General features: G+C 42.4%; 1 protein-coding gene across 2 annotated transcripts in view; it reads right to left on the bottom strand.

Moving 5' to 3' along the window:
* Positions 1-378: 378 nt before the first annotated feature.
* capn15 (calpain 15) overlaps positions 379-23,879 on the bottom strand; it is a 48,986-nt gene continuing 25,485 nt past the window's right edge. For both annotated transcript variants that reach the window (XM_008301073.1, XM_008301072.1), the window contains exons 3-12: positions 21,110-21,318; positions 18,994-19,177; positions 17,166-17,389; positions 16,483-16,608; positions 13,554-13,706; positions 10,933-11,094; positions 10,603-10,838; positions 9,774-9,943; positions 5,792-5,970; positions 379-3,673 (exon numbers count right to left, since the gene is read on the bottom strand). In XM_008301073.1, coding sequence (XP_008299295.1) covers positions 3,496-3,673; positions 5,792-5,970; positions 9,774-9,943; positions 10,603-10,838; positions 10,933-11,094; positions 13,554-13,706; positions 16,483-16,608; positions 17,166-17,389; positions 18,994-19,177; positions 21,110-21,318 — 1,821 coding nt within the window. In that variant the 3' untranslated portion in view covers positions 379-3,495. The remainder of the gene's footprint in view (positions 3,674-5,791; positions 5,971-9,773; positions 9,944-10,602; positions 10,839-10,932; positions 11,095-13,553; positions 13,707-16,482; positions 16,609-17,165; positions 17,390-18,993; positions 19,178-21,109; positions 21,319-23,879) is intronic.

The following is a 23,879-nucleotide window of genomic DNA, read 5'->3' as shown; positions in this document are numbered from 1 at the left end:
CTGCAAACACGCACTCAGCGAGGAAGTGGGAGTCCCGAGATGAGAGGAGGCACATCACAGGCCAGGAAATGAAGAGCCAAGAGGAATCAGTGATAACAAACACATCAGAAAGCAAATCTGTGGAATCAATAAAAATGCAGTAAACAAGCATATGTATCTGTGCAAAACAAACTTGATATGTAAATATATGATCCTTTCATAAGTATGTGTTTTTCCTCCAAAATATTTGCAGCTGCAAGAGGAAAGAACATTTAAACTCTTCGCTGAAAGTTGCTGCTTCTGGGTGCTTGTCAGGTCATTACTGAGTCACAAAAACCTCTTTGTTGTTCTTTAAAGAATGAAAATTAAACCTGTTTTTAATAATGACCAACTCTAATGTTTAATTTAAAAAAATTTATTTGGTCCATTGGAACCTGAGATTGAAAATTAAACATACATGTTTGTACACATATACTCACACCCCCCCAAAAAAGATCCATAAAATATATATCACATTCGTCAGAGTTAATTTTTTTCAGCATTAGGTTACTTTTTTTGTTTGTTTCTACTATCATACTTTCATTTTTTATTTTTTTTTACAAGTTTAAAAGGGTCAGTTGAATTTTTTTTTAAATTTCTTTTTTTTGTTTTTTAAATATTTCGTGTGTCTTAACTTTGCAGTCTGTACAATTTACAAGGAGGGAACTGGACACAGGAGAGGAGAAAAAGGCGTTTACGTTGGCTTGTCTGTCAATGACCACTTCTTCTCTGGCTGTTGTCTATTCAGCAGCAGGGGGCGCCCCTAATGCACAGAAGAGCCACCAACAGGACTTAACAGAAGAGCAGTGGGTTCATAGGACACCAGCAAGAGCCAAAAATGACGATTATGACAACAACAACAAAAAAAAGCACATAGTATAAAACAACAACAACAACAACAAAAAAGAATCTCATGTAAATGTAAAGTGATCCAGCAGTGATGCTAAATTTTGAGGTGCCTTTGTCTTTGCAGGTGTTTCAGTGCAGGTTCATTTCTGGTCAAGCTAGTTCCCTCTGGGCTCAAAGTAAAGCCGCAAATGATCACATTCCTTTATCTGTCATTCATCAGCTCAGTATTCAACAGTATTCATTAGAAAATAGGCCTGCAAATCACTTACACAAATAAATTAGACACTGAATTCACAGCTCCTCGGCTGTGACCACGCACACACTCACACAGGGCAGACACACGTCGCAAAGTGGTCATTACACAGGATGCTTCTTTGGGAAAACATATTTACAGTCGCTTCAGGTTTCATTCAAGAAACATTACATTGCTGTAGAAGCTTTAAAAAAATGTCCTGCAGATGTCATGAAGTACAGCCTACCGCCGCTGGTTGTGTAGAAGACTGCAGTATGCTGACAATAGAAGGGACAACGCTGTGAGTGGATTACTGTTTCAACAATGAACTTGACACAAAAACGTTGCTTTTGTTCTACTAAACGATCGCTAATTGTGTGAATGCTGCAAGGATTTTTCTGATCAGTTTTCAAGTGTTTTCCCCCCGTTTCACTACATATTAATAAGACGTCAACTTTTACTTGAGAGAAGTCTCCCACTCCGTTCTGTCACCGTAGTACCGCATTAATCTTTCCCCTCTCTCTCTGATGAAACATCTATGTTGCCATGGAGAGGACTGAAAGATCCTCAGTGAATCAGGAGTAATGGCTTTGACACTGGAGAAATGGGAAAGAACAGGTGGGTGGGGCCCCAAACAAGGCCCTACATGAAACAGCTATATCCGAACCATCCTGTGAAACAGCGCAGATGAAACTGGAACAGAACTAAACTATTTTCTGTGTCACAGCATGTCTCAGGGGTCTCCTCTGTCTCCTGTTATGTGTGCACGGAGTCTGACAAAACGGTAATTTGTTGTTTCCCGAGGACTCGTGTTGCTGCTAACATGCTGTCAGTGTATTCTTCTGGGAGGACGGCCCAAACACTCACGCTACACCCAAGTAAACAAAAGTGGTCCCTGACCTCCCAAAGTAAACTCAGCGGCTCCTCTTAAGAGCTCCCCTATGGCAAACAGCCACTAGTACTCCCCAACATGTAAATCCAGATACAAGTGTGAGAAACAGATACTAATTGATCTTCAGTACCAAAAAAGATAGACACAAATTGTGGGGCGTTACGAACCAAGACACAGCGAGATGTAGCATCTACAAGTGGGAGTTGCTCCCCAAGTATTAATTTGTGTGTAAACTGACTTTTGAAGTGGACAGAAAAAGCCAGTGTGCCTGAGGGGTCAACTATAAAGTTGCTCATGTAATGCCTCGCCTCCAGCATTTACACCCCAAACTGAGACTGAGTGAGAACGAACCAAAGCACATACGAGAAAGGAGCTCGCTGGTTGTTTCTCTGCAGGGAAAAAGTAAAAATTGCATGTTAGTCTATCTAAGCTTTAAAGTGGGATTTATGTCTCAGTTTTTCACCAGATAAAACCTTCCAACCACAACACTACTCTCCACAGGGCAGGAAAATGTGGCACCTCTTACACCAGGAACACACAGAGAAAACAGAGAAAGATGCTGTACCAGCTGTCTGGCCTCCGTACACCCGCCACAACATCAGCTTGAGGTTTCACTTGAATTCAACTTGCTGTATAAATCATAGGTTTGGTCCTGAGCTAGAGAGCGTGCTAGACAGCACTGTGGGGTGATGACGTCGAGCAGGGACAGACAGTACTGTATGGATGATGGCTTATTCTGCAACCTCAAAAACACAAATATGGACGAGACGGCAATATGAGTTGTGTATAAAACAAGTAAGACTTATATGGACAAGTATATGTTGTCAAAAAAAAAGAACAAACATGTATTACTATGAGTAAAATGAGTTGGGTTTGGCTCATAAAGTACCGTACTGAGGATGGGTGCGATAAACTCCCCCAGAAGTGTTCTGTTTTGTTAGCTGTCTTTGTGGACGACATAGAGAGTAGGGGAAGTGTCTGATCGGCTCGTAGGCTGTGGGCCGGTGCATGGCTCAGTAGTTTCAGCACTCCACCCTGCCTTTTTTTTGAAGCTCACTGAAAGCAGGGTTGTCTCCGAGCATATGAAACTGAGGGCTGACATCTGTTTCACATACAGCGCTTACTACCAGCTACCAGAAACATCCAGAGTTTAAAGTATTACGATCTGGATCTTCTCAGGTGCCTGGGTGAATTATCGTTTTGTGTCCAGGTCACTTCACGTGGCTCGCTTCCCTCATTTCATCCTGACATGGCACATCCACGAGGCAAGGGACAGGGCGCTTGTGGGCCGGATGAAAACTTCCGCATTTATGGAGCATTTGAAGGGGAGCAAACGCTGCTCATTTATGCTCTACATTCATGTGTGCATCCAAACAGACACACAAAACACATCTTCCTCTACGTTTTAGGGCTCCACACACATCTTGCGTACCCTTGCCTGATTTTCCAGTGGTCTGACAGTTCATTAGATTAGAGTCTGTGTGTGGGATAAGGAGGGCGGTGGTCATAGCGGCCTGGGCCGGTGCAGGCCGTCAATGTCTGGGGTGAGCTGGGGGCTGTGGGTGGCCTTGGTGGGGGTCCAGTCCCCCAGGGAGGCCTGGGCGGCCTTGCGGTGAGCCAGGCGATGGGTGATGGAGAAGCCGGCGTTTCCCTCCAGCTGAGAAAGCACCACCAGCACCTGCCTGCAGGGGGAGACAGAGAGCATTAAGAAAACATTGAGGCGCAAAGGGAAGTCTCCAGTTAGAGGCCTTTCTGGCTTCTGTCAGGGCAGATCAAGCACAAGGTGGGTGTTCTGAATACAAAGTATGTCTCACTTGTGCATTGTGTATGAAGCAGTGAAGTGTACAGAAGCAGCTGAATTTTACATTTTACTTTGTAAAAAAAAGCAACTTTCCCCAGCATTAAGATTTTCCTGGGACAGCAAATCTATACAATTATAACTCAGAATAATACATTTATAGAGAACATAACGAAACAATAAAACATAGTGGCACTCATCTCATTTCAGATAAAGAGCTGCTAAATAAATGCCTAGCACAGTGTTCATTAAATGAACCTGGCACAGGAGACAGGTTCATAGCTGCTGATGGACTCGAGTACCATAATCTTTACAACCCAACCTGGATTTCTAGAAATATTGGAACTTTTTTCTTGTATCATAGAACTGCTCCGAGAAGGTAAAGCTAGGATTGAAAGACGATTAGAAGATTTATTTTGAAGACTAAATTAGGTCATAGGGTGACATACAGCGATCTGCCACAACATTAAAACCAGCAACAGATCTTTTCAGTCCTGTTGGCAGCAAGGTTTTTTTTTCAATCACGCCATTTGATTGAGATCTGGGAAATCAGGTAGGTAGTACATGTCAAAGTAACATCCACATGAATGCAAGGCCAAAGGGAATTACAGTGCCTTGGCTGTGCAGCTTTTTCCCCCCCACAGTGCATCCTGCTGCCATCACCTCCCCAGGTAAATGACGCACACGCACCCAGTCATCCACATGTTCTAAAAGAAACTGTGATTCATCAAACTAGGCCACCTATTTTCATAGTTCCACTGTCTACCTCTAACACTCGTGTGCCCATTGTAGGCGCTTTCAACGACGGACAGGGGTCAGTATGCCTGTGAAGCCCCATACGCACCAAGTTGTTCAGCACTGTGTTCTGACACCTTTCTGTCACAGCCAGCATGAAGGTTTTGAGCAGTTTGTGCCACGGGAGCTGTTCTGTTGGATTGGAGCACGCAGGCCAACCTTTGCTTCCCACATGCATCAGTTAGCCTTGGGTCCCCGTGACCCTGTTGCCGGTTCACTGGTTGTCCTTTCTTGGACCACTTTTGGTTGCTACTAACCCCTGCATACCAGGAACAGCCTACAGGACCTGCTATTTCGGAGATGCTCTGACGTCAAACCATCACAATTTGGCCCTTGTCAAAGTCACTCAGATCTTTACACGTTCACATTTTCCCTCCTTCCAACACATCAGCCACGAGAAGTGACTGTTTACTTGATGTCTAGCATATCTCTGCACTTGACAGGTGCCATTTTGGCGACATAATCAATGTTAGTCACTTCAGTTGTCAGCGGTTTTAATGTTGTGGATACTTGGTGTATTGTGAAGCTTGTTGCCTCTAATGGTGTTATTCAAACCATGAATAGAAATAGAAGATGATCTTCTGAATACTTAGCTGCTAAGTGCTTTCACCTATGAACTGGTATAATCGCAAGTAAGAAAAATATCAGAAGAAAAGGACCACGGTATCACAGTGCTAAATGTTGGTATCACAGTGCTAAATGTTGTTATCAAGCAAAGTGGCATAATGCTCTTGTTAGATGGAGAAAATGGCAATAAAAGACATGGCCCTCATGCATGGTGACTTTTTACAGTTTCCCATTATGTGGGCCATAACTCTGGGGTGATAAGGTCCTAAATTTACATTAATGTGAGCGGTTATGTGACGTCCAAAGAAGCTAAATTCAGGGAAACCTAATGATGTGTGAACTGCTACACCATGCTTGATTTTGCAAGTGTGTATCTGCCTACAATAGAGCGAAGAGGACGACGGGGACCAATAGAAGACAAAGGCAGCCATTAACTGTGGTGAGACCAGCCTGAGGTAGATTATTAAGAAATACAGAGCGCTAATCCTGTGGGATCGCTGGTGTTTATAGAAGTGTGTATGTGCGCTGGATGTTAGCTGCACCTGCACCAAATGTTCTCAGAGCATTTAATCTCTTCTCTTGTTATCTTTTTCGGGTTACTATCGCAGCTAAAAATAAAGAGAGACTCTGGTGTGTGTACCTGTGTAAAGGCGGTACGCTGTCGATGGTCTTGAGGCTGCCGCGCGTGGACACCACGTTGAAGCTGTCTGTGCAGTCGCAGGAGACGTGGAGGTAGTACTTGGGGTGGCGGTTTTCCACCACCACGATGAGCCCTGCCCAGCCGTGGGTCAGGTAGTAGCATGTCATGCCCTCACGGCCCTGACGGAACAGACAGAACAAGGAAACAAAGACGTGTGAGTAGAAGCAGGACACATTCTCAGGTTTAGAATTTGTGTACAAACCTCAGATACCCACCATGTGTCCCAAGCTCAGGCAAGAGACATTTAATCAGCATAAGCATAACTGAAGAAGTGTTCCTACACATCTTGTGGTTTTACAGCATTCTTATGTATTGAAGCTACTGTTTGCAGTGAAGCTTCACTGGTACCTGAAATATTGTGCTTACTACTATGTAGTTACAATGAAACGGTACAGCGCCACTTGGGATGAGCAATACAGCTAAAAAATGTATCACAATGGAATGTTTCATTTCAGTCAATACTGATAAATACTGGGTTGCCTGCTCAACCTGTTGAGACATAATATTTCTATCATAAATAAGAGGGATAAAATAAAAGAAATAAAACTCCTGATAAATACAGTTGTGACTCAATAATCTGATCCTTAACAATCCAAAAACCTTGCTATCCAACAGGTTTTTAGGAAAAACAAATGTAACCCATTAAAAATAGCCCTAACATACCGACAGCCTTGGATTCCGTCTCCGACATGACATTTTATGTCACAAATAAGGATAACGGCGTATTATCTGACTTAACAATCCGACTGATTGGATATGTTAGACTGCAGGGCTCAATGCTCAATTCAGATTTTTTTGTGAAATCTGTTTTTTTGTTTTTGCGATTTTGTTCACATTTCCAATGAAATTGTATGTGATCTGCTGTGTGAACTTCATACGACCCAACAGTGTCCCGCATGTGCAGAAGAGGACACAACGACGTCAAGCGCAGTGAGCGTGCTCAGTGTTTATGGAAGTAAACACGGATGGTGGCGGCGGTGGCGGGGGAGTGGCACTGCCGTTGCTAATGGTAGAGACAGAACTGTGACGGTTATCCTAAACTAGCATCAGCAGCCTTATACTGCCTATGCGTTCCGGCCACTTCCACCCAGCCCCACTAGTAATTATAACAACTATGAACACTGAATATTAACAACAAATGACCCTTCAAGCATCAAGCCCTCCTTGTATCTCGACCTCCGTCTTGACAAGCCGACAGCCTTGGTATCCGACATAAAATAAGGTTTGACATTTAGTGTCGGATTATTGAGTCACGACTGTACTGCTCACTTTTATTTGCTGATTTAATAATAAAGATCAGGAAAAAAAATGCCCCAATCTAAATGTAACCACTTTACTTTGAATTTACCCACATTACTCTGTTTATTAGGCTAAACAGGTAAAGTTTTAATTGTAACACAATGTTCACAGCAAGTTAACGCACAAATAAATACATTTAAGCCACAAGAAGAGTGATGGAGGGCCGTTATCAATGTACATGACATGCTGTTGTGAGCCAGGGAGGGACACACTTGGAGTTCTTCATTTAACTGAACGTTGCATTTTTGTTATGTGCTTTCACTGAATGTGCTGAAGTGAAACTATCAAACATTGTGTGAAATAATTCTCTTATTGTTATCTAAAAAGTGTCTATTGCAGCTACATCTTGCCACTGTGTTATCGCTCAGGCCTAGTCACGAGAAGCAGTTTTTTATTAGTGTTAAAATGCCTTAAAGACAGCAATCTGCATCCAGAATAACAACTCTCCATCTCTCTAACAGTGGCTGCTGATCTCTCTTTTAGGGATGGCAATTGTAATAAAGCAAATTCAAGCGCAGATAAACTGCTTCAACTGCTGTCATTTCACGTCTAATTGCCCAGGAACACCATCCAGCGTCTAAAACGTATCTGTCAGCAACACATGAACGTGCTCGTATCATAAAGTTTTGTTTCCACGACTCAAGACGGTTCAAATTGTTTTATTAATAACCAAAAATCTTTATTTAACCATACTGTCAACACATTGCTGTTTGTACAGTGGCTGCTGACTGCTCAGCCCACCTTTTGTGAGCGGTGAATTCCAGGAGAGCTGAATGATTTAGCAAAGATAATCTCAAGTGTTTAAAAAGCTCTGTCATCCTCTAAAATACGAGCCAATGTGACAGCCCTTTCAGGAAAGCGTAGTTCAGAAGAGCCAGAATAATTTGTTTCCTCGGGTTTGAATGGCTGCGTGTGTGTGTGTGTGTGTGTGCAAGAGTTGATGTGCTCATCGCTGAACGTGTAAAGGCAGAACAGGATTCAGGACTCTGCTCAGGAAATCTAAAGTGTTATCTCAAAGTGGCTTACAGAGTTGCAAGGATTCCCCGGCTTCATTAGCATACACAGTCCAGGCCGTAAGTATTTTGACACTTATACATATTTCATTTTTTTTTTTTGTTCTTTAAGCTCCGTGCTTCAGCACATTCGATTTGAAATATAGCAAGTCTCAGCTTTACTTTGAATAGCTTTACATTCATAGAGAGAGTGGAAGATAGATCCCTTTTATCACATAGTGCAAGGGTTCAAAAGTAATGGGACACCTGGCTACTAAATGTGTCTTGAGTAGCTGTGTTTCATTCCAATGTTAGCTTGCCTACAAAAGCATGCTCGCTCTAAAAGCTCATGCATTTAGAGTTAATTAAGAGTTGCAATTTAGACTGAGGGGGAATTGTTTGTCAATATGAGGAGTAAAGAGGTGACTGTGCAAGTGAAGACAATAATAATGAGGCTCAAAAACCAAAAATCTATCAGGGACTTAGCTGTCTTTTGAAAAATCAAGTGTGCACAGAAGAACTTCAAAAAGACAAATGATCTGGTGGACCTACCGACACAGCCATGTGGAAAATCCCCTTATTATTGCTCAGCAAGTTAAGATAGCTCTCGGTAATGTTGGGGGTCTTGTTCATTTATTTATTTTTTATAAAAGGAAGAGTTGAGAAAACAAAGTTTTACAGAATTGCGAAACAAAAATCAACTGTTATCAAAGTGGTGGACAGAGGAGAGTGCAGGGAAGAGAGGGCAAAGCTCATGACCTTGTCTGTCAAACATGCTTTTGTTGTGTCTTGGGCGGCACGGCTCACAGTGGAACACTGACGATTTCACTGCTAATGGAAGCAGCAGGATGGATGCAGAGCTATGCAGCAGCATTCAGCCAAACGCATAAAAACTCACTGGAGGACATTTCATTACAGAGTAAGGCTACAATTCTAAACATGCGGCAAAAGCAACCAAAGAAATCTGAAAGGTGAAGAGAGGTGGAATATTTCTAACTGAGTCACCCACTTAATTTCAGTTTGAATAAGCGTTCATTCCGCTGGCTGAAGAGCAGACGAAAGGGGCAGAGACCCTACGAAATGCAAACGGTGGCTGCAATGAAGGCCTGGAAGAGCATCACCACAGAAAGAAAGAGTCCAGACAGTAACTAACTGCTAAGGTTTCTCTACATAATCTTATATACGATGATTTTGTTTGTTCTAATATGTCCGCCCAGTTTCTTTGGAACCCGTAATTATTGGACACTAAATCTATAACTACCACAGTTTTTTTTCTATGTTGATGTAAACCCATTCAAATTGAAGGTGAGACTTGACACTTTTTTGCAATATCCATTACCTTGCTTCAAATTGAATGTGCTGAAGCACAGAGCCTGAAGAGCTGGACTGTAATATTATATTGAAGGATGATGAATGTGTGTGTGTGTGTGTGTGTGTGTGCGTGCGTGCGTGCGTGCGTGCGTGTGTGTGTGTGTGTGTGTGGGTGGGTGTAGGTGCCAGACAGGGAGATGGGAGGACAGAGAAAGTCAAAGCTACTTAACTACATAGTTAGGTGTAGATATTTAACAAACCTATGGGCTGTGTTATTGCAACTTTACTTGTTCTCCTGTTCTGGAGTGAGCGTGTCTCACCTCGTGTCTTTCGCCTTTGTTTTCCGTGAGCAGAATGATAGCGTCTGCCAGAGTGGTGGCAGTCGCTTCCACCTGCTCCACCATCACCTGTCGAGAGCTGTAGATGGCCAGGATGTAACCAGGGAAGTCCTGGCTGGGCCGCCGCGCTGCTCCGCTGGTGGGGCTTGAGACTAGACAGACAGCAGAATAATTGATTTGATTAATTACAGCAAAAACTATCATCTAGTTTAACTAAATGGTTCTGTTATCATTACCGTAATTTCCAGACTATAAGCCGCTACTTTTTTCACACACTTTGAACACTGCGGCTTAAACAACGATGAGGCTAATTTAAGGATTTTTACGAGTTTTACGAATTCGCCTCGAGACGAAAGTGACATTGAGAGCGTCAACTAAAGAGAGACTGAGGAAGTAATTCTGAGGCTGTTCAATTCTGACACTGAAGAAGACGACTTGAGTGGTTTTAGTGCGCAGGAGTAAGATGAAGATAGCGATCGATGACTTTTCTTGGTAGGCTGCTGTATTTTTTATTTCTTTAACCAGCCATTCGGAAAAAAAGCATTTACGGTACAGATTTGTGTACGTTACCGGTATGTATTCAATTAAAAGTTCAAAAAATCTTTCTGTGTGACATCTTTCTGCGTGAATATCTCATGTTACAACGTGGACACCTGCAGCTTATAGACAAGTGTGGCCTATATATGTACACATTTGTTGTTCTTTTTAAAGTTAGTGGGTGCAGCTTATATTCAGGTGCGCTCAATAGTCTGAAAATTACGGTAATTAAGAGATAAACCTCCACTTGTGGCCGTTGCATCTGTACACCTACTGGGCGTGGGCGGACCTCCTGTCCCGCTGACATTCATCTGCCAGTGGTTGAAGGCGCAGCAGACAACGGCGTACTCCCCCGGCTCCAGCATGACATCACAGCCGACGAATTTCTTCACGGCTCGCTTGCTGTGGGCCAGTAGACGGCCCAGAGTCAGCTTGTTGCCGCTACCGAAGGAGGCGCGGAACACCATGATGCACAGGTCCAGCAGGTGACTGTCGGCTGTGTCTGAGCGCCTGGAGGGGGAAAGAACCGAGAAAAATAACATAAGAGGGGTGAAAAGAGAAAAAGAAGGGGTGTATCAGGGCTGAAAAACACTGTGGTATTTACCTGCTTCCTTCCTGGAACAGAGCAAACTCCAGTGCCGTCCTCTCCAGCACCGTGAGGGCTGTGACTGTGACCGGCCCGTTGGCTTTGCTGGGGAAGCAGCCTTGTAGCCTCACCTCCTGCCAGTCTGAGTGGATCTTACAGATATCCACCGAGTCAAAGTACCTGCGGGAAGGGAGAAAAAAGTAAGCACCGAGAGCCTTGTTTAGTCTACATGTGGCACTGACAGCCTAAGTTCTTCTGAGACACAAGCAGTGCGACCAGCTGATCTCCCCCCTGTCATGAGCGAAAGTCTATTTGTATGCATCACAAGCAAGTCTTTAACATTAGCATAGCCTCTGAGGGTGCTGCTGTACAAACACAATTTACCTTGCTAACATATGAGACCTCTTCCTTCAAAGACAGCACCCTCGAGAGACGTTTCTCTTCCTCACTTTCAATCTGTTTTTCATTGTTTCATCACTTCCTAACCTCGCTCTGACAACTGTCTTACATCGCACTTTTGTCTTCTTGACAATCGGAAAGAAGGGGAGAGAAAGAAAAGGAAGGAATGCTGAAGTTTCACAGATAGTTCAGGATCACAACAGCCAAATACGTGTGGTGATGACACCCCTTGTTTCTTAGTGTTTGCCTTTTTTGTTTCTTTGTGTTCTATTTGTGTCTTGCGTATCGATAATCAAAATCTGTTCTGATTGTCCACTTGATCAGTTGATTTAAAGCCCTTATTTGTCCAACAAGCTGCCCACTTTTTCTTTATCCAGTCCGGAGGGACACAGGCTGTAGGTTTGTCATATAGTACAAAGCTGAGAGATTATTTGTCTGTCAGAGAAAACAATAAACAGGCAGAAGACAGATGGGATTCTCGCCTGGGTTGAATGCATTTTTCACGTTTGAGGTGTTCAGGGAGACGACAACGCTGGACTTATTGCAACTCTTATTTTGTTATAGAGGAGGGACATTAATAACACACAAACACATGTAGTGCACACTTAATTTATCTGTACCAGCCTGGCGGACCTCCACAGATCAGATTATTTGCTGACATTAACAAAGAAGCTTTTATAGACAAGTACAGTCTTGTCCATGAGTTCATTTTTCATGAGCTGCTTTTGGTGGGAGTCGGGTGTTATAGTCGAACTTTTATATTAGATTCTTTGCTTTTGATTGATTTTAGGGCTATAATTTAGTTTATTTTTTATTTTAGCTTCAGCTGCGTGTTTAGAAAAGTTGCAAGCAACAACTCTCCATTTTGTTTCAGATTGACTTTCAGTTTTGTTTTTAATCACACCGCTACAGGCAACAGCGTTTTCTGACATGCACAAGGTCGCCGGGCTGAGGAAATTGACATTTTATGAAAAGAAGGGATATTCAATCACACGTAAGCACACACAGGAGAACAGCTAGGAAACACTAGTCAATACTTGTTTTTGACTGAATGACAGGATTAATCTAATATGACAAAACACAGAAAGCCATGACAAGAATAAGCTTCTGCCTGCCAAATCCCTGGCAACCAGAGCAACCACAAAAAAAAAAAAAAATTCCATAATAACACCATAGTGTGGAAACCAGTGTATGCTGCGCTTGTCAGCAAAACAACAAAAACACTGTCACTCAATGCGGTGTCAATACCAGATGGTCAGAAAACATCTACACAAGCATGAGATTATTAAACCAGCCATCATATTTAGCACATTACGCGTGTCCATCACAGCACAATTAAAAGGATATTTTGAGTTATTTCACCTGCGCTCAGATAACAAAAGAGTCGACAATTCTAAACAGCTGGCGTTGGGTAAATCTTTCATGGGATAAATCCTCACAGGAAGTCATGCATTTTACATTTCTTCCAGTGGTGGGATTGGAATAAACACAAGCGGTGGGTAAGTAAGAAAAACACAGAAGTAATCTCAGCAAAAACAGAGGCAAAGACAACTTGTGCTGACACAATGCATCCTGGTTACAAGTGGAGACGCTGCCATTACTTCTGATTGCCAGTAGGGGGCAAAAGGGGTTAACTGGGAAAGAGTGAGGGTGAGCACACCATCAGCCACAGCACTAAAACCACTGATATGATAAGTAAATGGCACTTATGCAATGCTCTGCTGGGAAATCTTTGGTCTTGGCAATCAGGTGGATGTTACTGTGACATGTATCGCACGCCTTAAGGACGACGTGTCACTGCAAAAACTGCTTAGCAACAACTCAAGGTACATGACAAAGAACCATTTATCCAGCCTCCAAACTACCTAGACACCATTCTCATTGAACATCCGTGGGAAAAAAGCCCGATCCGCGAGACCCCTTCTCCACAACACACAGGATCCAAGTAATCTGCTGCCAAACACCACAGGACACCCCAAATGGTCCTGTGCTCACGGCCCAACCATTCAGAGCTGTTTTGGCAGCACAAGGTGGACCTATACAATATCAGGCAGGTGGTTTTAATGTCGTGACTGATCGTGTGAGTTACATCACTGAGTTAACCCCTTATACCGCCAAGGTGGATTACAGCTTGACATTCTGATGCGCTCCACCAGGCAAAAATGGTTTCAGACAGATGCACTACAAATGAGTTTCTATTGCTATAGATGGTTCTTATGTTGTATAAATATGATCATTACTTTATAAAGTCAGTGTACTCCATCCAGAAGACGCCCTCGCTGCTGCCATGAGCCATCAGTTCATGACGGAGGTGCTGAGGCCAGTCCGTCCACTCGTCCGACCAGCTGCCGTTCCACGAGAAGCGACCCCACGGGTTACGCAGCCGCAGCAACCTGCAGCGGAGTGACAGGTAGGGAGGACGATAACAGACAGACAGGGAGAGACAAATACAGGAGCCAGTTAAAGTGACGCCAGCTTTCAGTCAACGCAGCATCCCTATCTCCGCGGACCCGTATTACTCTCTTTATGGATGATTGCCTACATTTTAACAACCCATTTCATTTTACGGCCTCCTCCATACAGGGAAAAACTTAGGAGACATAATGGAAAACCATATTAAAGAGAGTCCTCACTTTCTAAAAAAAAAAAAAAAAAGCAAGTGGATCGCTGTTTCCAAACTGCTTTTCATCTCCTCGAGCTACTAGGAGCAGGACTCCAACTCATTTTTGATCAATCGTCTTCCACTCCGATTGCTTTATGGCAGTAAATTACAGTGGCGGTGTGTGTGGCTCTTGAGCAAATTACGTCTGGGATTTTTGGCGATTCTCAACTTGTTTTTTCAACAGTGATACGGAAGAAGGCGCCACTGTGTGAACTCACAATGTTACCTCAATCACAGTGATCAAACTGAACTTCTGCCCAATTGCTCTCAGTAGCCATTAGCCCATTTACCCATGAGGCATTGGGAAAGTACTATCACAAAGAAAGCATCTGTTCAAGTACTTTTCCTAAACTGAGGATATATATTCTTTAACCTCTATAATATAAAACATATAGATTTAACCCTTTATGGGGCAGGGAAACATGTATGGTAACTTCCACAGGCTTTAAAAATGACAGAGGGCAGAATCATGTGACCTTATCCAGCCAATCAACGAAGGTTAGCTACATCACAGCTCAGTCACTACGGCCTCTAAAGAATCACGAGTGAGCCAGAGTAATATTTTGACACCACAGTTCCACAAGTCTGACTGGTGATTTAGAAATAAATGTTCCTTCATCTGTATATGTTTGGCTTTTTTGGTTTTTGTTTATACAATAATTTAGCCGCATATTACTTAGAATTCGTTATACCCTTGGTAGGCGAGGACTCATATGGTAACAACGTTGGCTTTGATTTGTAGCTTAAATCTGCAACTTTTTTAAAAAGCCAAAAAAGAAAAAAATGTTATCTCATATCCACCAATAACACTTGAGAGTTAAAGTTTTAAATTTCCAAGTATTTCAATGAGTTCCTTATGAAAGGTTAAAGCTGTAGCAAGACTTGACAAACATGCTTTTGTTGAATGAAAATACTTCAAATTGAAGGATACTTTATGATTCATTGGTTTTAACGATGACATTTGCAACGGCAATGAATGTGAAATGGCAGTGCAAAGAAAGCATGAATTGTATTATGTATCTGGTTTAACAAATGCCTCTTCTAGACATGAACTCCACTAGACTCCATTAATATATGCCAATTTCATGTCTGAATGAGCACCGTGGACATTTTCACGTCAGAGGCAGTAACATTTTCATGCTACTTTCAACCCATAGCAGGTCTGAACTAGATGCTGTCTAAGGCTTTGTCCACATGTCAGCACCAACATACCGACAGAGAGCACAGTTTGTGAGCCAAAATCATAAACCGCTGTTCTCATTCACTTTGCCGTACAATTCACATCAGCTACAAAGTGAAATGTCAATAAATATAACACCTAACTGTGATCACAACAACAAAAAGCCTGATTAATGAAGCTTATCAATAATAGATGTAATCTGGGTTTTGACAAACCATTAACGGGAGGAGTTTGGTTTGTTGCTTCCAGCGGTTTTTAAAATACCAGCAGCATCAGGCAGAAACACAATTCACATGTGTCTCTCCAAAGAGAGAGAACGCTGCACGCATTTAGGCACAGCTCAACAGCTCTGACTTCATTAATTATTTCTAATTATAAATGATCCTTGACATGGAGACAGGACGGGTCAGGAACTAACAGTAAGTCACACTGTGTACTTTTCCTCACTTCAGACTTATCATCACACATGGACAGAATTTTGAACTTTAAGGACATCACAAGTAAACTAAAAGCTTCGGGCAATTTATTAAACTTGCTATTAGTTCAGATGTTGTCTTTTTTCAATCATTGGATTATGAAGCACTGTGTGTCACCTGATGTACTGTCCCTACTCGCATGTATGAAAAACATATCACTTGATTATTGTGGCGTTCCCCTTCACTCTGATCTAAATGAAGCCGTGAGGAACATTAACATAAAAGTGATGCATGTCTGACTGCAGATTGAAATACTAGAATGGCATTATAAGTTGTTTTTTCTGTTGCCTTTGTGAACAAAACAACAGCCGCTGTGGTTGCTGCACTCGTCCAAGACTTTACATATTAACTGATTTACGCTGCAGACTGTGTTGTCAGTTTTTGCAGCAGTATATCTTACGTTTCAACTGAAAACAAACTTCTCTGCTTGCGGAGCAGACAGAATTGTACCTGTTGACAGGGAAAAACCAGATATTAATTGTTGCACTGATGACTCAGCCGGGGGAATTTCATGCCCATACAAACCATGTCGGTTTTCCTTTCACTGCCCGTGAAGAAAATTGAATTGGAGTTTTGCTTAAGAGCCAGGGGCCTGAAGGAGCTACTCCCACTAAAGTGGTGCCTGAATGTTTTGTTTAAGTGAATCAACTGTATAATTTAAGACATGTGGGCCGGATGCCAACAATGTACAGTCATTTAATTTAATTTGATGTTTCCCTTAAAAGTCTACCATATTGTCTCCTGCAAGGATAAAACGGACATAAGAAAAGACAACAGAGCAGATAAATGATAATAAATGAAGACAGAGAAGTGATGAGGGTGAGACAAAAAAAAGAAGGGTCCATCCATACCTGTAGCCTTGGACATCTCGTACATCCAAGATGGAATACGCATGTCGAGGCCTCAGACCCAGAGACTCATAAACAACATCATCTACTTTCATGTTGCCTCCTCCACAAGATGCACCCATCAGGAACCTAGGAGATATAGATGTGATCAAAAACAGTGTTCCCATTTAATTGGACTGTTTAAGTTTGGCAGCAGTACACAGCTACAGTCCACAAAAAACAAATATGATTCATGTGTGTATATCTATATATCCCACTGATCCTCTTTGGTGATGAACTTTGTCTCTCTTTATTGCAAGCTGTAAACGATCTCTTGTTTTTCCAGGCTGTTCCCTTCCTTTGATGTATTAAAGAATACTTGAAATAATAATTCTGGCAGATGGGCCTGCAGTTTGGCCACAGATGATTTGGCCCCTTTGGAGTTGTGCTAGTCGTCTCATGTTGCTTTGAAAGCTCACGTATCAAAGTGCTGATTAGAAGACCTCTTTCATTTACGGACATATGCGGCAAATTGGCATTCAGCACCTTTGTAGCTTTATAGCACCTTAGCGTTTGTAGTCGTGATGAGAGAAAATATCGATTCAAAGTCTTTTTTCTTTTCCCAAAGAGATGTTTACTGTTTATCATTTGATCTATTCCCCGTAGAGTAACTACACCCACGTTCCCATCCCGTCCCTCTCTCTTACCCAGCCTCTTTGGAGCTGAGCATCTTGGCCCAGATGAGGTCCGTGTCGATGGGCTCCTCTCGAGGGTTGGTGGAGCTGACCTGGAGCATGAGGGAGTCACAGGGAGCCCCGGTCAGCGTGGCCAGGCCCTCGATGGCACGCCCCGCCTGCAGGGCAAAGTAGGAGCCGTGGAGTTTAGCCAGGGCTTTCTCAATCAGCGCCACCCATAGCTGTTTCCTCTGGGCCTAGAATGACGGGAAAGAGAAGGAGGAAATATTTAGTCACGAGCTCGAGGATGACTCACCGAGAGAAGCGCGTTTGTAGCAGACTGTTGTCTTTGCACTAGTATGAGCTTTAAGGTGTTATCAGCGTATGGCTGTGACTCAAATGTTTAAAGGTTTCTGAACACGATAACCTGATAACAGAGGTGAAATATCTTATTTAGTCATTATTATCATGCAAATCACTGTTCCAGCATTCCTTACATGCACAGTCATCATGGTGAATTAAATACCTTTGACTTGCCCTAACCGAAACCACTTGTGTTTTTTTCTGTTTTGCTCTTGTCTTTTCAGGAAGAACAGGTCATTTGTGCCAGATAAGGTGAAGATAAAGTACAATGTTTTTCCGGGATGTCTCTACAGCATGTCCGGATTCCTGCATTTATTTCCCTGCGCTTTATTTGCTGCATAATTCAATACTTCATTTGTCCTGTAATTGTTGATTAATTAGACATTCCACCTCTGTAAGGTCCTTTGAGACGCGCTTGTGATGAAAAGCGACATAATGAACTAGTCTGAACTCATTAATAGGTTATTATTCAGGCTTTCTGCCGGGTTCACCAAGTTAAATTTAAGAGTTTTAAGTCTTAAATGACACACAGAATGCACTTTAATGCCTGTTTCACTGGCAGAAGTATGAAAATATAGCAATTAAAACCAGTTGGGATGATAAGGCCTACAATTCTTCAAACACATGAATTCATGGGCATTTGTAACACATTTTGTTGTTTTTTTTACCAGGATCGTATGACAACAATTAATAATAAAAACTTTTATCATGATTTGGACAAGTAGTAGAAATAAACTTTACAAAAGTTCAGACGTCGGTAAGAATAGTAATTGAGGATATATGATTCTTTAATACTTATTTTAAAAAGAGGAAATTATTTAAGACTTTTGAAGACTTACAGATTCCTTGATGACACTGATTTATGGTGCAACTCTGTCAAGCATCCACATGTAGCGTGTTAAGCAAATAATATATAAACATATCTCTCTATTTAAATTGTACTTTTTGCAAACTTAGATCTGATTTCAAAAGCCCAACTGTTTCATCCAATGGGAAAATCTATTTAAAAAATATGGCAGCAGAATGTAATAGATGTTAACACTTTTATTTTAAAAATTCTACCAAAAGTAATGTTCCATTGCATCATTCTACTGGCAAAAAAACAAAGAATACCCACACTTCATAGTCTGTGTCTGAGACATCAAGGTGGCAGTGTCTGGTGTGTATGATGCAAAGAAAGATTTTAAAGCGAAACTGCACCAGAGGAATGTACATCAGAGGGAGAATCAGCCACAGATGACGATGTTTGCGCGTCTCAAATCTGATGCCCCCGACAAATGTGGCAAGGGCTGAGGTTAGGCTTTGCAATTCAACTGCACAACACGATGTGCCAATAGCTGTAACGGACCACCTGATTGAATGTTTACCCCACATATCATTTTTTTAAAAAATAATCCTTACGATTTTATGCAACTGAATTTCAGTGGGCCAAATTTATGTCATTCCATATAAGGTGATATGTTTGCTCTCCCTCCAGGACTCCCCACATTCTTCTGACCTGTGAAAAGAGGAGGTAGCCATAGTCGTCGCAGGGCAGCATGTCATCCACCAGCACCGTCGTCCATGTCCCGTCTTTACACAGTCGAACCTGGTAAGCTCCCTCTGGGCAAATGGTCCTGGTGATCATCACCCTCTCCACCAGCTCCGGACGTTCCGCCAACACCGCCAGCGCACTCAGGAACCTGAGGAGAGATAAGGCTCGACTCAATGAAGTGTAAAATGAAACGTCGGATCAGGATGGGCAGATGGGAAAGTGAGAGGATGTGACTGAAACAAATCGCAAAGGAAATGTGAATCAGACGGTGAAACAAATGGAGAAGAAAATACAGAAATGACCAGCTGATTGTGATGGACAAGTGGAAGGCTGAATGGACGCCCACTTTAGTCAACAACACGGGAACACTTAGGGAATTTCAAATGGCAATCGGAGAAATGAAAGCGAAAGACTGACAAGCAGCCATTAAACTGTTTATGTGGAATTAAAACATTCACTACCACAAGGTACCTCGAGCAGTTATGAAAGTTTTTTTTTTTGTTTTTTTTACATAATTTGCCCTCATTGAAAATCAATCACATTTGATGAGTCAAGCTTCTATGCCTTCTGGTTACCTCCCCATTACCGTTAATTCACCCTGCAGCAATGACAAACTGACTTGCTTCCCCTCATTAGCTTGCAAGAGAAATTAGTTAATCAAAAATCCGGATACATCTGAAAATGCTAATTCTTTACACAAGAGAAAGCTTCTGGGGTGAAAAGGATCCGACTTAAAAGGAATATATTTTAAAGTGAACATTAATTTATCTGAAAACGTAGAAATGAGATCATATAATAGTAATGAAATAGCTCCGAAAAGAAGCAGTTTTGAGAGAATAAGCTTTAAATATTTGCCTTTGTATGCCGCTGACTCACTGCTGATATTGCACATACAGTATTTTTGATCCCCCTTATTACCAACACAGCGGAGTTGCTACTTTTGCCACTGGCGGGAGTATCACAATATCTACGGATGAAAGGAATATCCCTTTCACTCCAGCCATCATTGTGTGTTAGCGCAGCAGCACTTTAAAGTCTGCGTGGGGTTAGATACGTGTATTATTAAAGCTATATTCCATCTGTTCAAGTGGCAGCTGAGCGAGGCCGATTGGCCCATTCAGTCGCAGATGAAATACCAATCTGCAAAAAGAATCCAATGAAAATCCAATTAGCAGTGTCATAATGTGACTCTGATGTCAGCCTCTATTGCAGCCGTACTCAAGGACAAAAGTGACTGGCACTGCTCGGTTCTGCTGTTATTGGTTGGCTAGCCGGGATGTTTGCTGGTTTATTAGGACAAACGTGTGTGTGTGAGGGAGTGAGACAGAGAGATGAAGCCAATGAGGAAGAATTTGGGTTACATCCTGTTGCGAGTTACAGGATTTGGCTCTGGGGAGGGTTATTTTTGATAAGCTGTGAGCGCTGGTGATGAAGCGAAAAGTTGTATCGGGACAACTTTGTGACTGACTGTTCTTTGTTGTGTGCGGTGGAAGACGGTGGAATGGCAACACACACACACACACACACACACACACCCCAAAGGACACACCGAACAAGGGCAGGGAGATAAAGCATGTGTCCGGACCCACACCCCTGTGAATAATCTCCCTGTCAGGTGTATCTGTACATCTGTCCAACTCCACCGCGCTCTCTCTTTCATTTAACGCTCGCCTTCGTTCTTTTTTCGGCCTCCCAATTTTTCAGTTTCTTGCTCTTCGGTTACTCTTTCGCTGCCTCTGCGCCTCTCTGTCACTGTCTCCATCTCCGTCTAGTAGCTTCAGGCTGCAGTGTTCATCGAAAGCAGACTCAGACAAAAACCACACGGACTGAGGTGTTATCTGCTGTCTGCTTTGGATTCCTCTGACAGTTTGTAGAGATTGAACAGAATGAAAAATGTTCTTTTACTTTAGGGCTCTTGCTGTTCTTTTTTGGTGTCCTGGGTCAAAGCTTTAACCACCGCAACGTTCCTCGTTTGTTTGTTGTTTCCTTGTAGGTCTTTTGTAGAGAAATGGTCTGTCTCTAGGTTGTCTGAACTGATTAGTGTCCTGTGCATCCTAAGTGTTTAGTTGTGACAACTCACCAGCAGTTTCCGAGGAGTCCTTGCAGGATGTCAGAGGGTCTCGGCGTGCGGAAGACCGACCACTTGACGCCTCGGTCTTTGAAGTTACTACAGTTGATCTCGTGGGGGCGCAGCCATTTCTTGATTCGCTGCTGGACGCTGTCGCCCTCGGGGAAGCCCACGGAGCGAGGTCCAGGAGGGAAACTGTCATCCACGAAGTTCACAGAGTTCTGAACAAGGACAAGACGGTGGAGGTTGGAGAGGAAAAGGAGGAGGGAGACAAAGGAGTGAGAAGAGTGAACCTGTTTCATGTAAAATATTCAAAAACTGTGAGAAACTTATGTTTGCAAAGAGAAAACATCTTATCTAAAAAACTCCATATCCATTTTTAAATCATGCCCAAAGGAGCTGGTGAGAGCACTTAAAAATAAAGTTTTTCAAACAGCGGATGCAAGCTTGAAGGAGACTTTGAGGACTAACAATCCTGTATTTTTATATATATTTTTTTGGTATGAATGATGATTAATACAGGCCACTACATAACCCTGGGGGTGAACAAGAGCAAATGACTGCCATCCACATTTATTCATGTGGCAAGAGGAATTACTTCCACTCTTAGCGTGGCATTATCCATGCGCACAACAGAATACCAATGTGTAGCCAGGACACAGGACGAATATGCAAATTCAAACATTTGAAGCTTGTCACTTTCTGACACAGTCCCAGCAGAACGCTTTTAAATGACACACTGGATTTTAACACTCTGAAACGTAGCTGCCTCTTCACTGTACACACGACCTGGACTACATGGATACATTAACAGACCAAGACACCCAATCTGACACACTATCTGCCCATCTAAAACTCTCCTGTACAAACCTGAGAGGGCAAACAGCCACGCACGGCAAAGCCTATCCAGTTTCCTATTTGTGGTGTCAGAAGTGGGCTCAGCCAGTCATGTTGCGAGGCAGTCAGGGGATGTAATGTGGGCACCCCACTAGTGGCTCAAAGTGAAGCGAATTGATTAGTAACCATTCCCAACAATCCAATTCTGTAGCCGTGATGCGGCATTAGCTTCCAGACAGAATCACTTCAATGCTTCCTTACCACCCCGACCATCCAAGGTCTCCACGTGGCTTACTGATTGTGTAGTTCACTAGCTTAGGTATGACCCCTTTGCAGGATTTTACCGTGTGGGCTTCGGGGTCGATTTGGATTTTTCACACAAGTGCAGAGCGAAGCTTTAGCACTTGATACATACAGACTGAAATTCTAACTCGTGCAACTCATATAATACAGTCTGTACATCCAGATGACTTGAGAGACATGACGAAAACGAGCCTGTCATCAGTGAACGAGGGTTAAAGAGTCAGCGTTTATGAAGCACTTCTTCAGTCAACGTCTTTATCAATCTGGTTTGTCAGTTGTAGGCACGGTTTAACTCCACATCATCGCTAAACATGGGTGACAAATTAAAGGAAAAGTCCAAACTCCTACAGAGTGAAGGGACCTAGTGATTCTGTTTGGGAGATATTTTGCTGGTAAGGTTTGGGTCCACTCGTCCCCTTAGATGAGAGGGTCAAATCAATTCTGAAGTTGTGTGGAGTGATCACCTTTATTCTATGAGGAAACATTTCTATCCTGACAGAAGCGGTCTCTTCCAGGATGACAACGCCTCCATCCACAGAGTACAAAGTATCACTGAAGGGTTAAATAAGCCTGAAAATGATGCTCTAGCATATGAATGACGCTTCATCTGAGGAATAAACAAGCAGGGCCGTGTTTTATCTACACATGGTGCATCGGGTACATTGTGAAATTCTACCATGTGGTTGAACATATTTGTAATTCATCCTTTCACCTCCAGAAGGTACTGCCGCTAGTGCTATCCTGTTGCATTCACATCTTATGTCACGAGCATATTTGAGAGCCATTTAAAAGATACGTCGAGCAGATTGGTAGGCGGCAGACCGTCCACAAGATAAAGCCTATGCAGTAAGCCTATTAACATCTGGAGCGCATGGGATCCTTTGTGTGTGTTTTTGTTGTTGTTTTTTTCAAGAGCTTTAGACACCATATGACACTCAACTGAATTCAGAGCTCTGTGGGGAATCATATGGCTTCAGAACTAAGAGCTAATTCAACCTGATTACATAAGCAGACATTAGATTAGACTAGCATTCTAAAAAAAAAAAAAAATGCTGCAACTAATGTTCAGTAACATGATGTTAACTACCACCTTAGCATTAGATAAGCTGACAACCTGTACAGGCATTGTAAATAAAGTTGTGTGGTGAATTCAATCATATCATCACTCAAATAATCTAATTCATCGTGAGTGATCCATACAAACAATCGAATGAAAAAAATATTAAAATGATTTCCTTCCTAGTTGCTCTACTTCTTCTTCTTCTTCTTCTTCCCACTGCACTATCTGACATATGTGATGTGTATGTCGCCACCAAACACTTAAAATAAAATGTACAGTTACATTAAATGAATTACAGATTTTGGTGGGTCGTTTGAGATAATCTAAGTGCACAAATCAGTCATGAGGTCACAGTTCTGATACCTTTTAAAGCGGAAATGTTACACCTTTAACATGTGATGTGTTGGGGATCAACCTTCTATTAACACTAATTCCCTTTCAAAAATAAAATGAAATATTAGAGCAAAAGTTCATGGTTCTGAATCGTGTAAGATTTATGAATTAAACACACACACAAAACAAATTCTGTGTTGTTCAGCTTGTGGTGATGTGACATCTATAAGCGTAAGTCTAGCAGACTGT

The sequence above is a fragment of the Stegastes partitus genome, unplaced genomic scaffold (assembly GCF_000690725.1).
Source record: "Stegastes partitus isolate 25-593 unplaced genomic scaffold, Stegastes_partitus-1.0.2 Scaffold1626, whole genome shotgun sequence".
In the NCBI taxonomy this organism is placed as follows: Eukaryota; Metazoa; Chordata; class Actinopteri; family Pomacentridae; genus Stegastes; species Stegastes partitus.
This window is presented reverse-complemented; position numbering and strand designations above follow the sequence as displayed.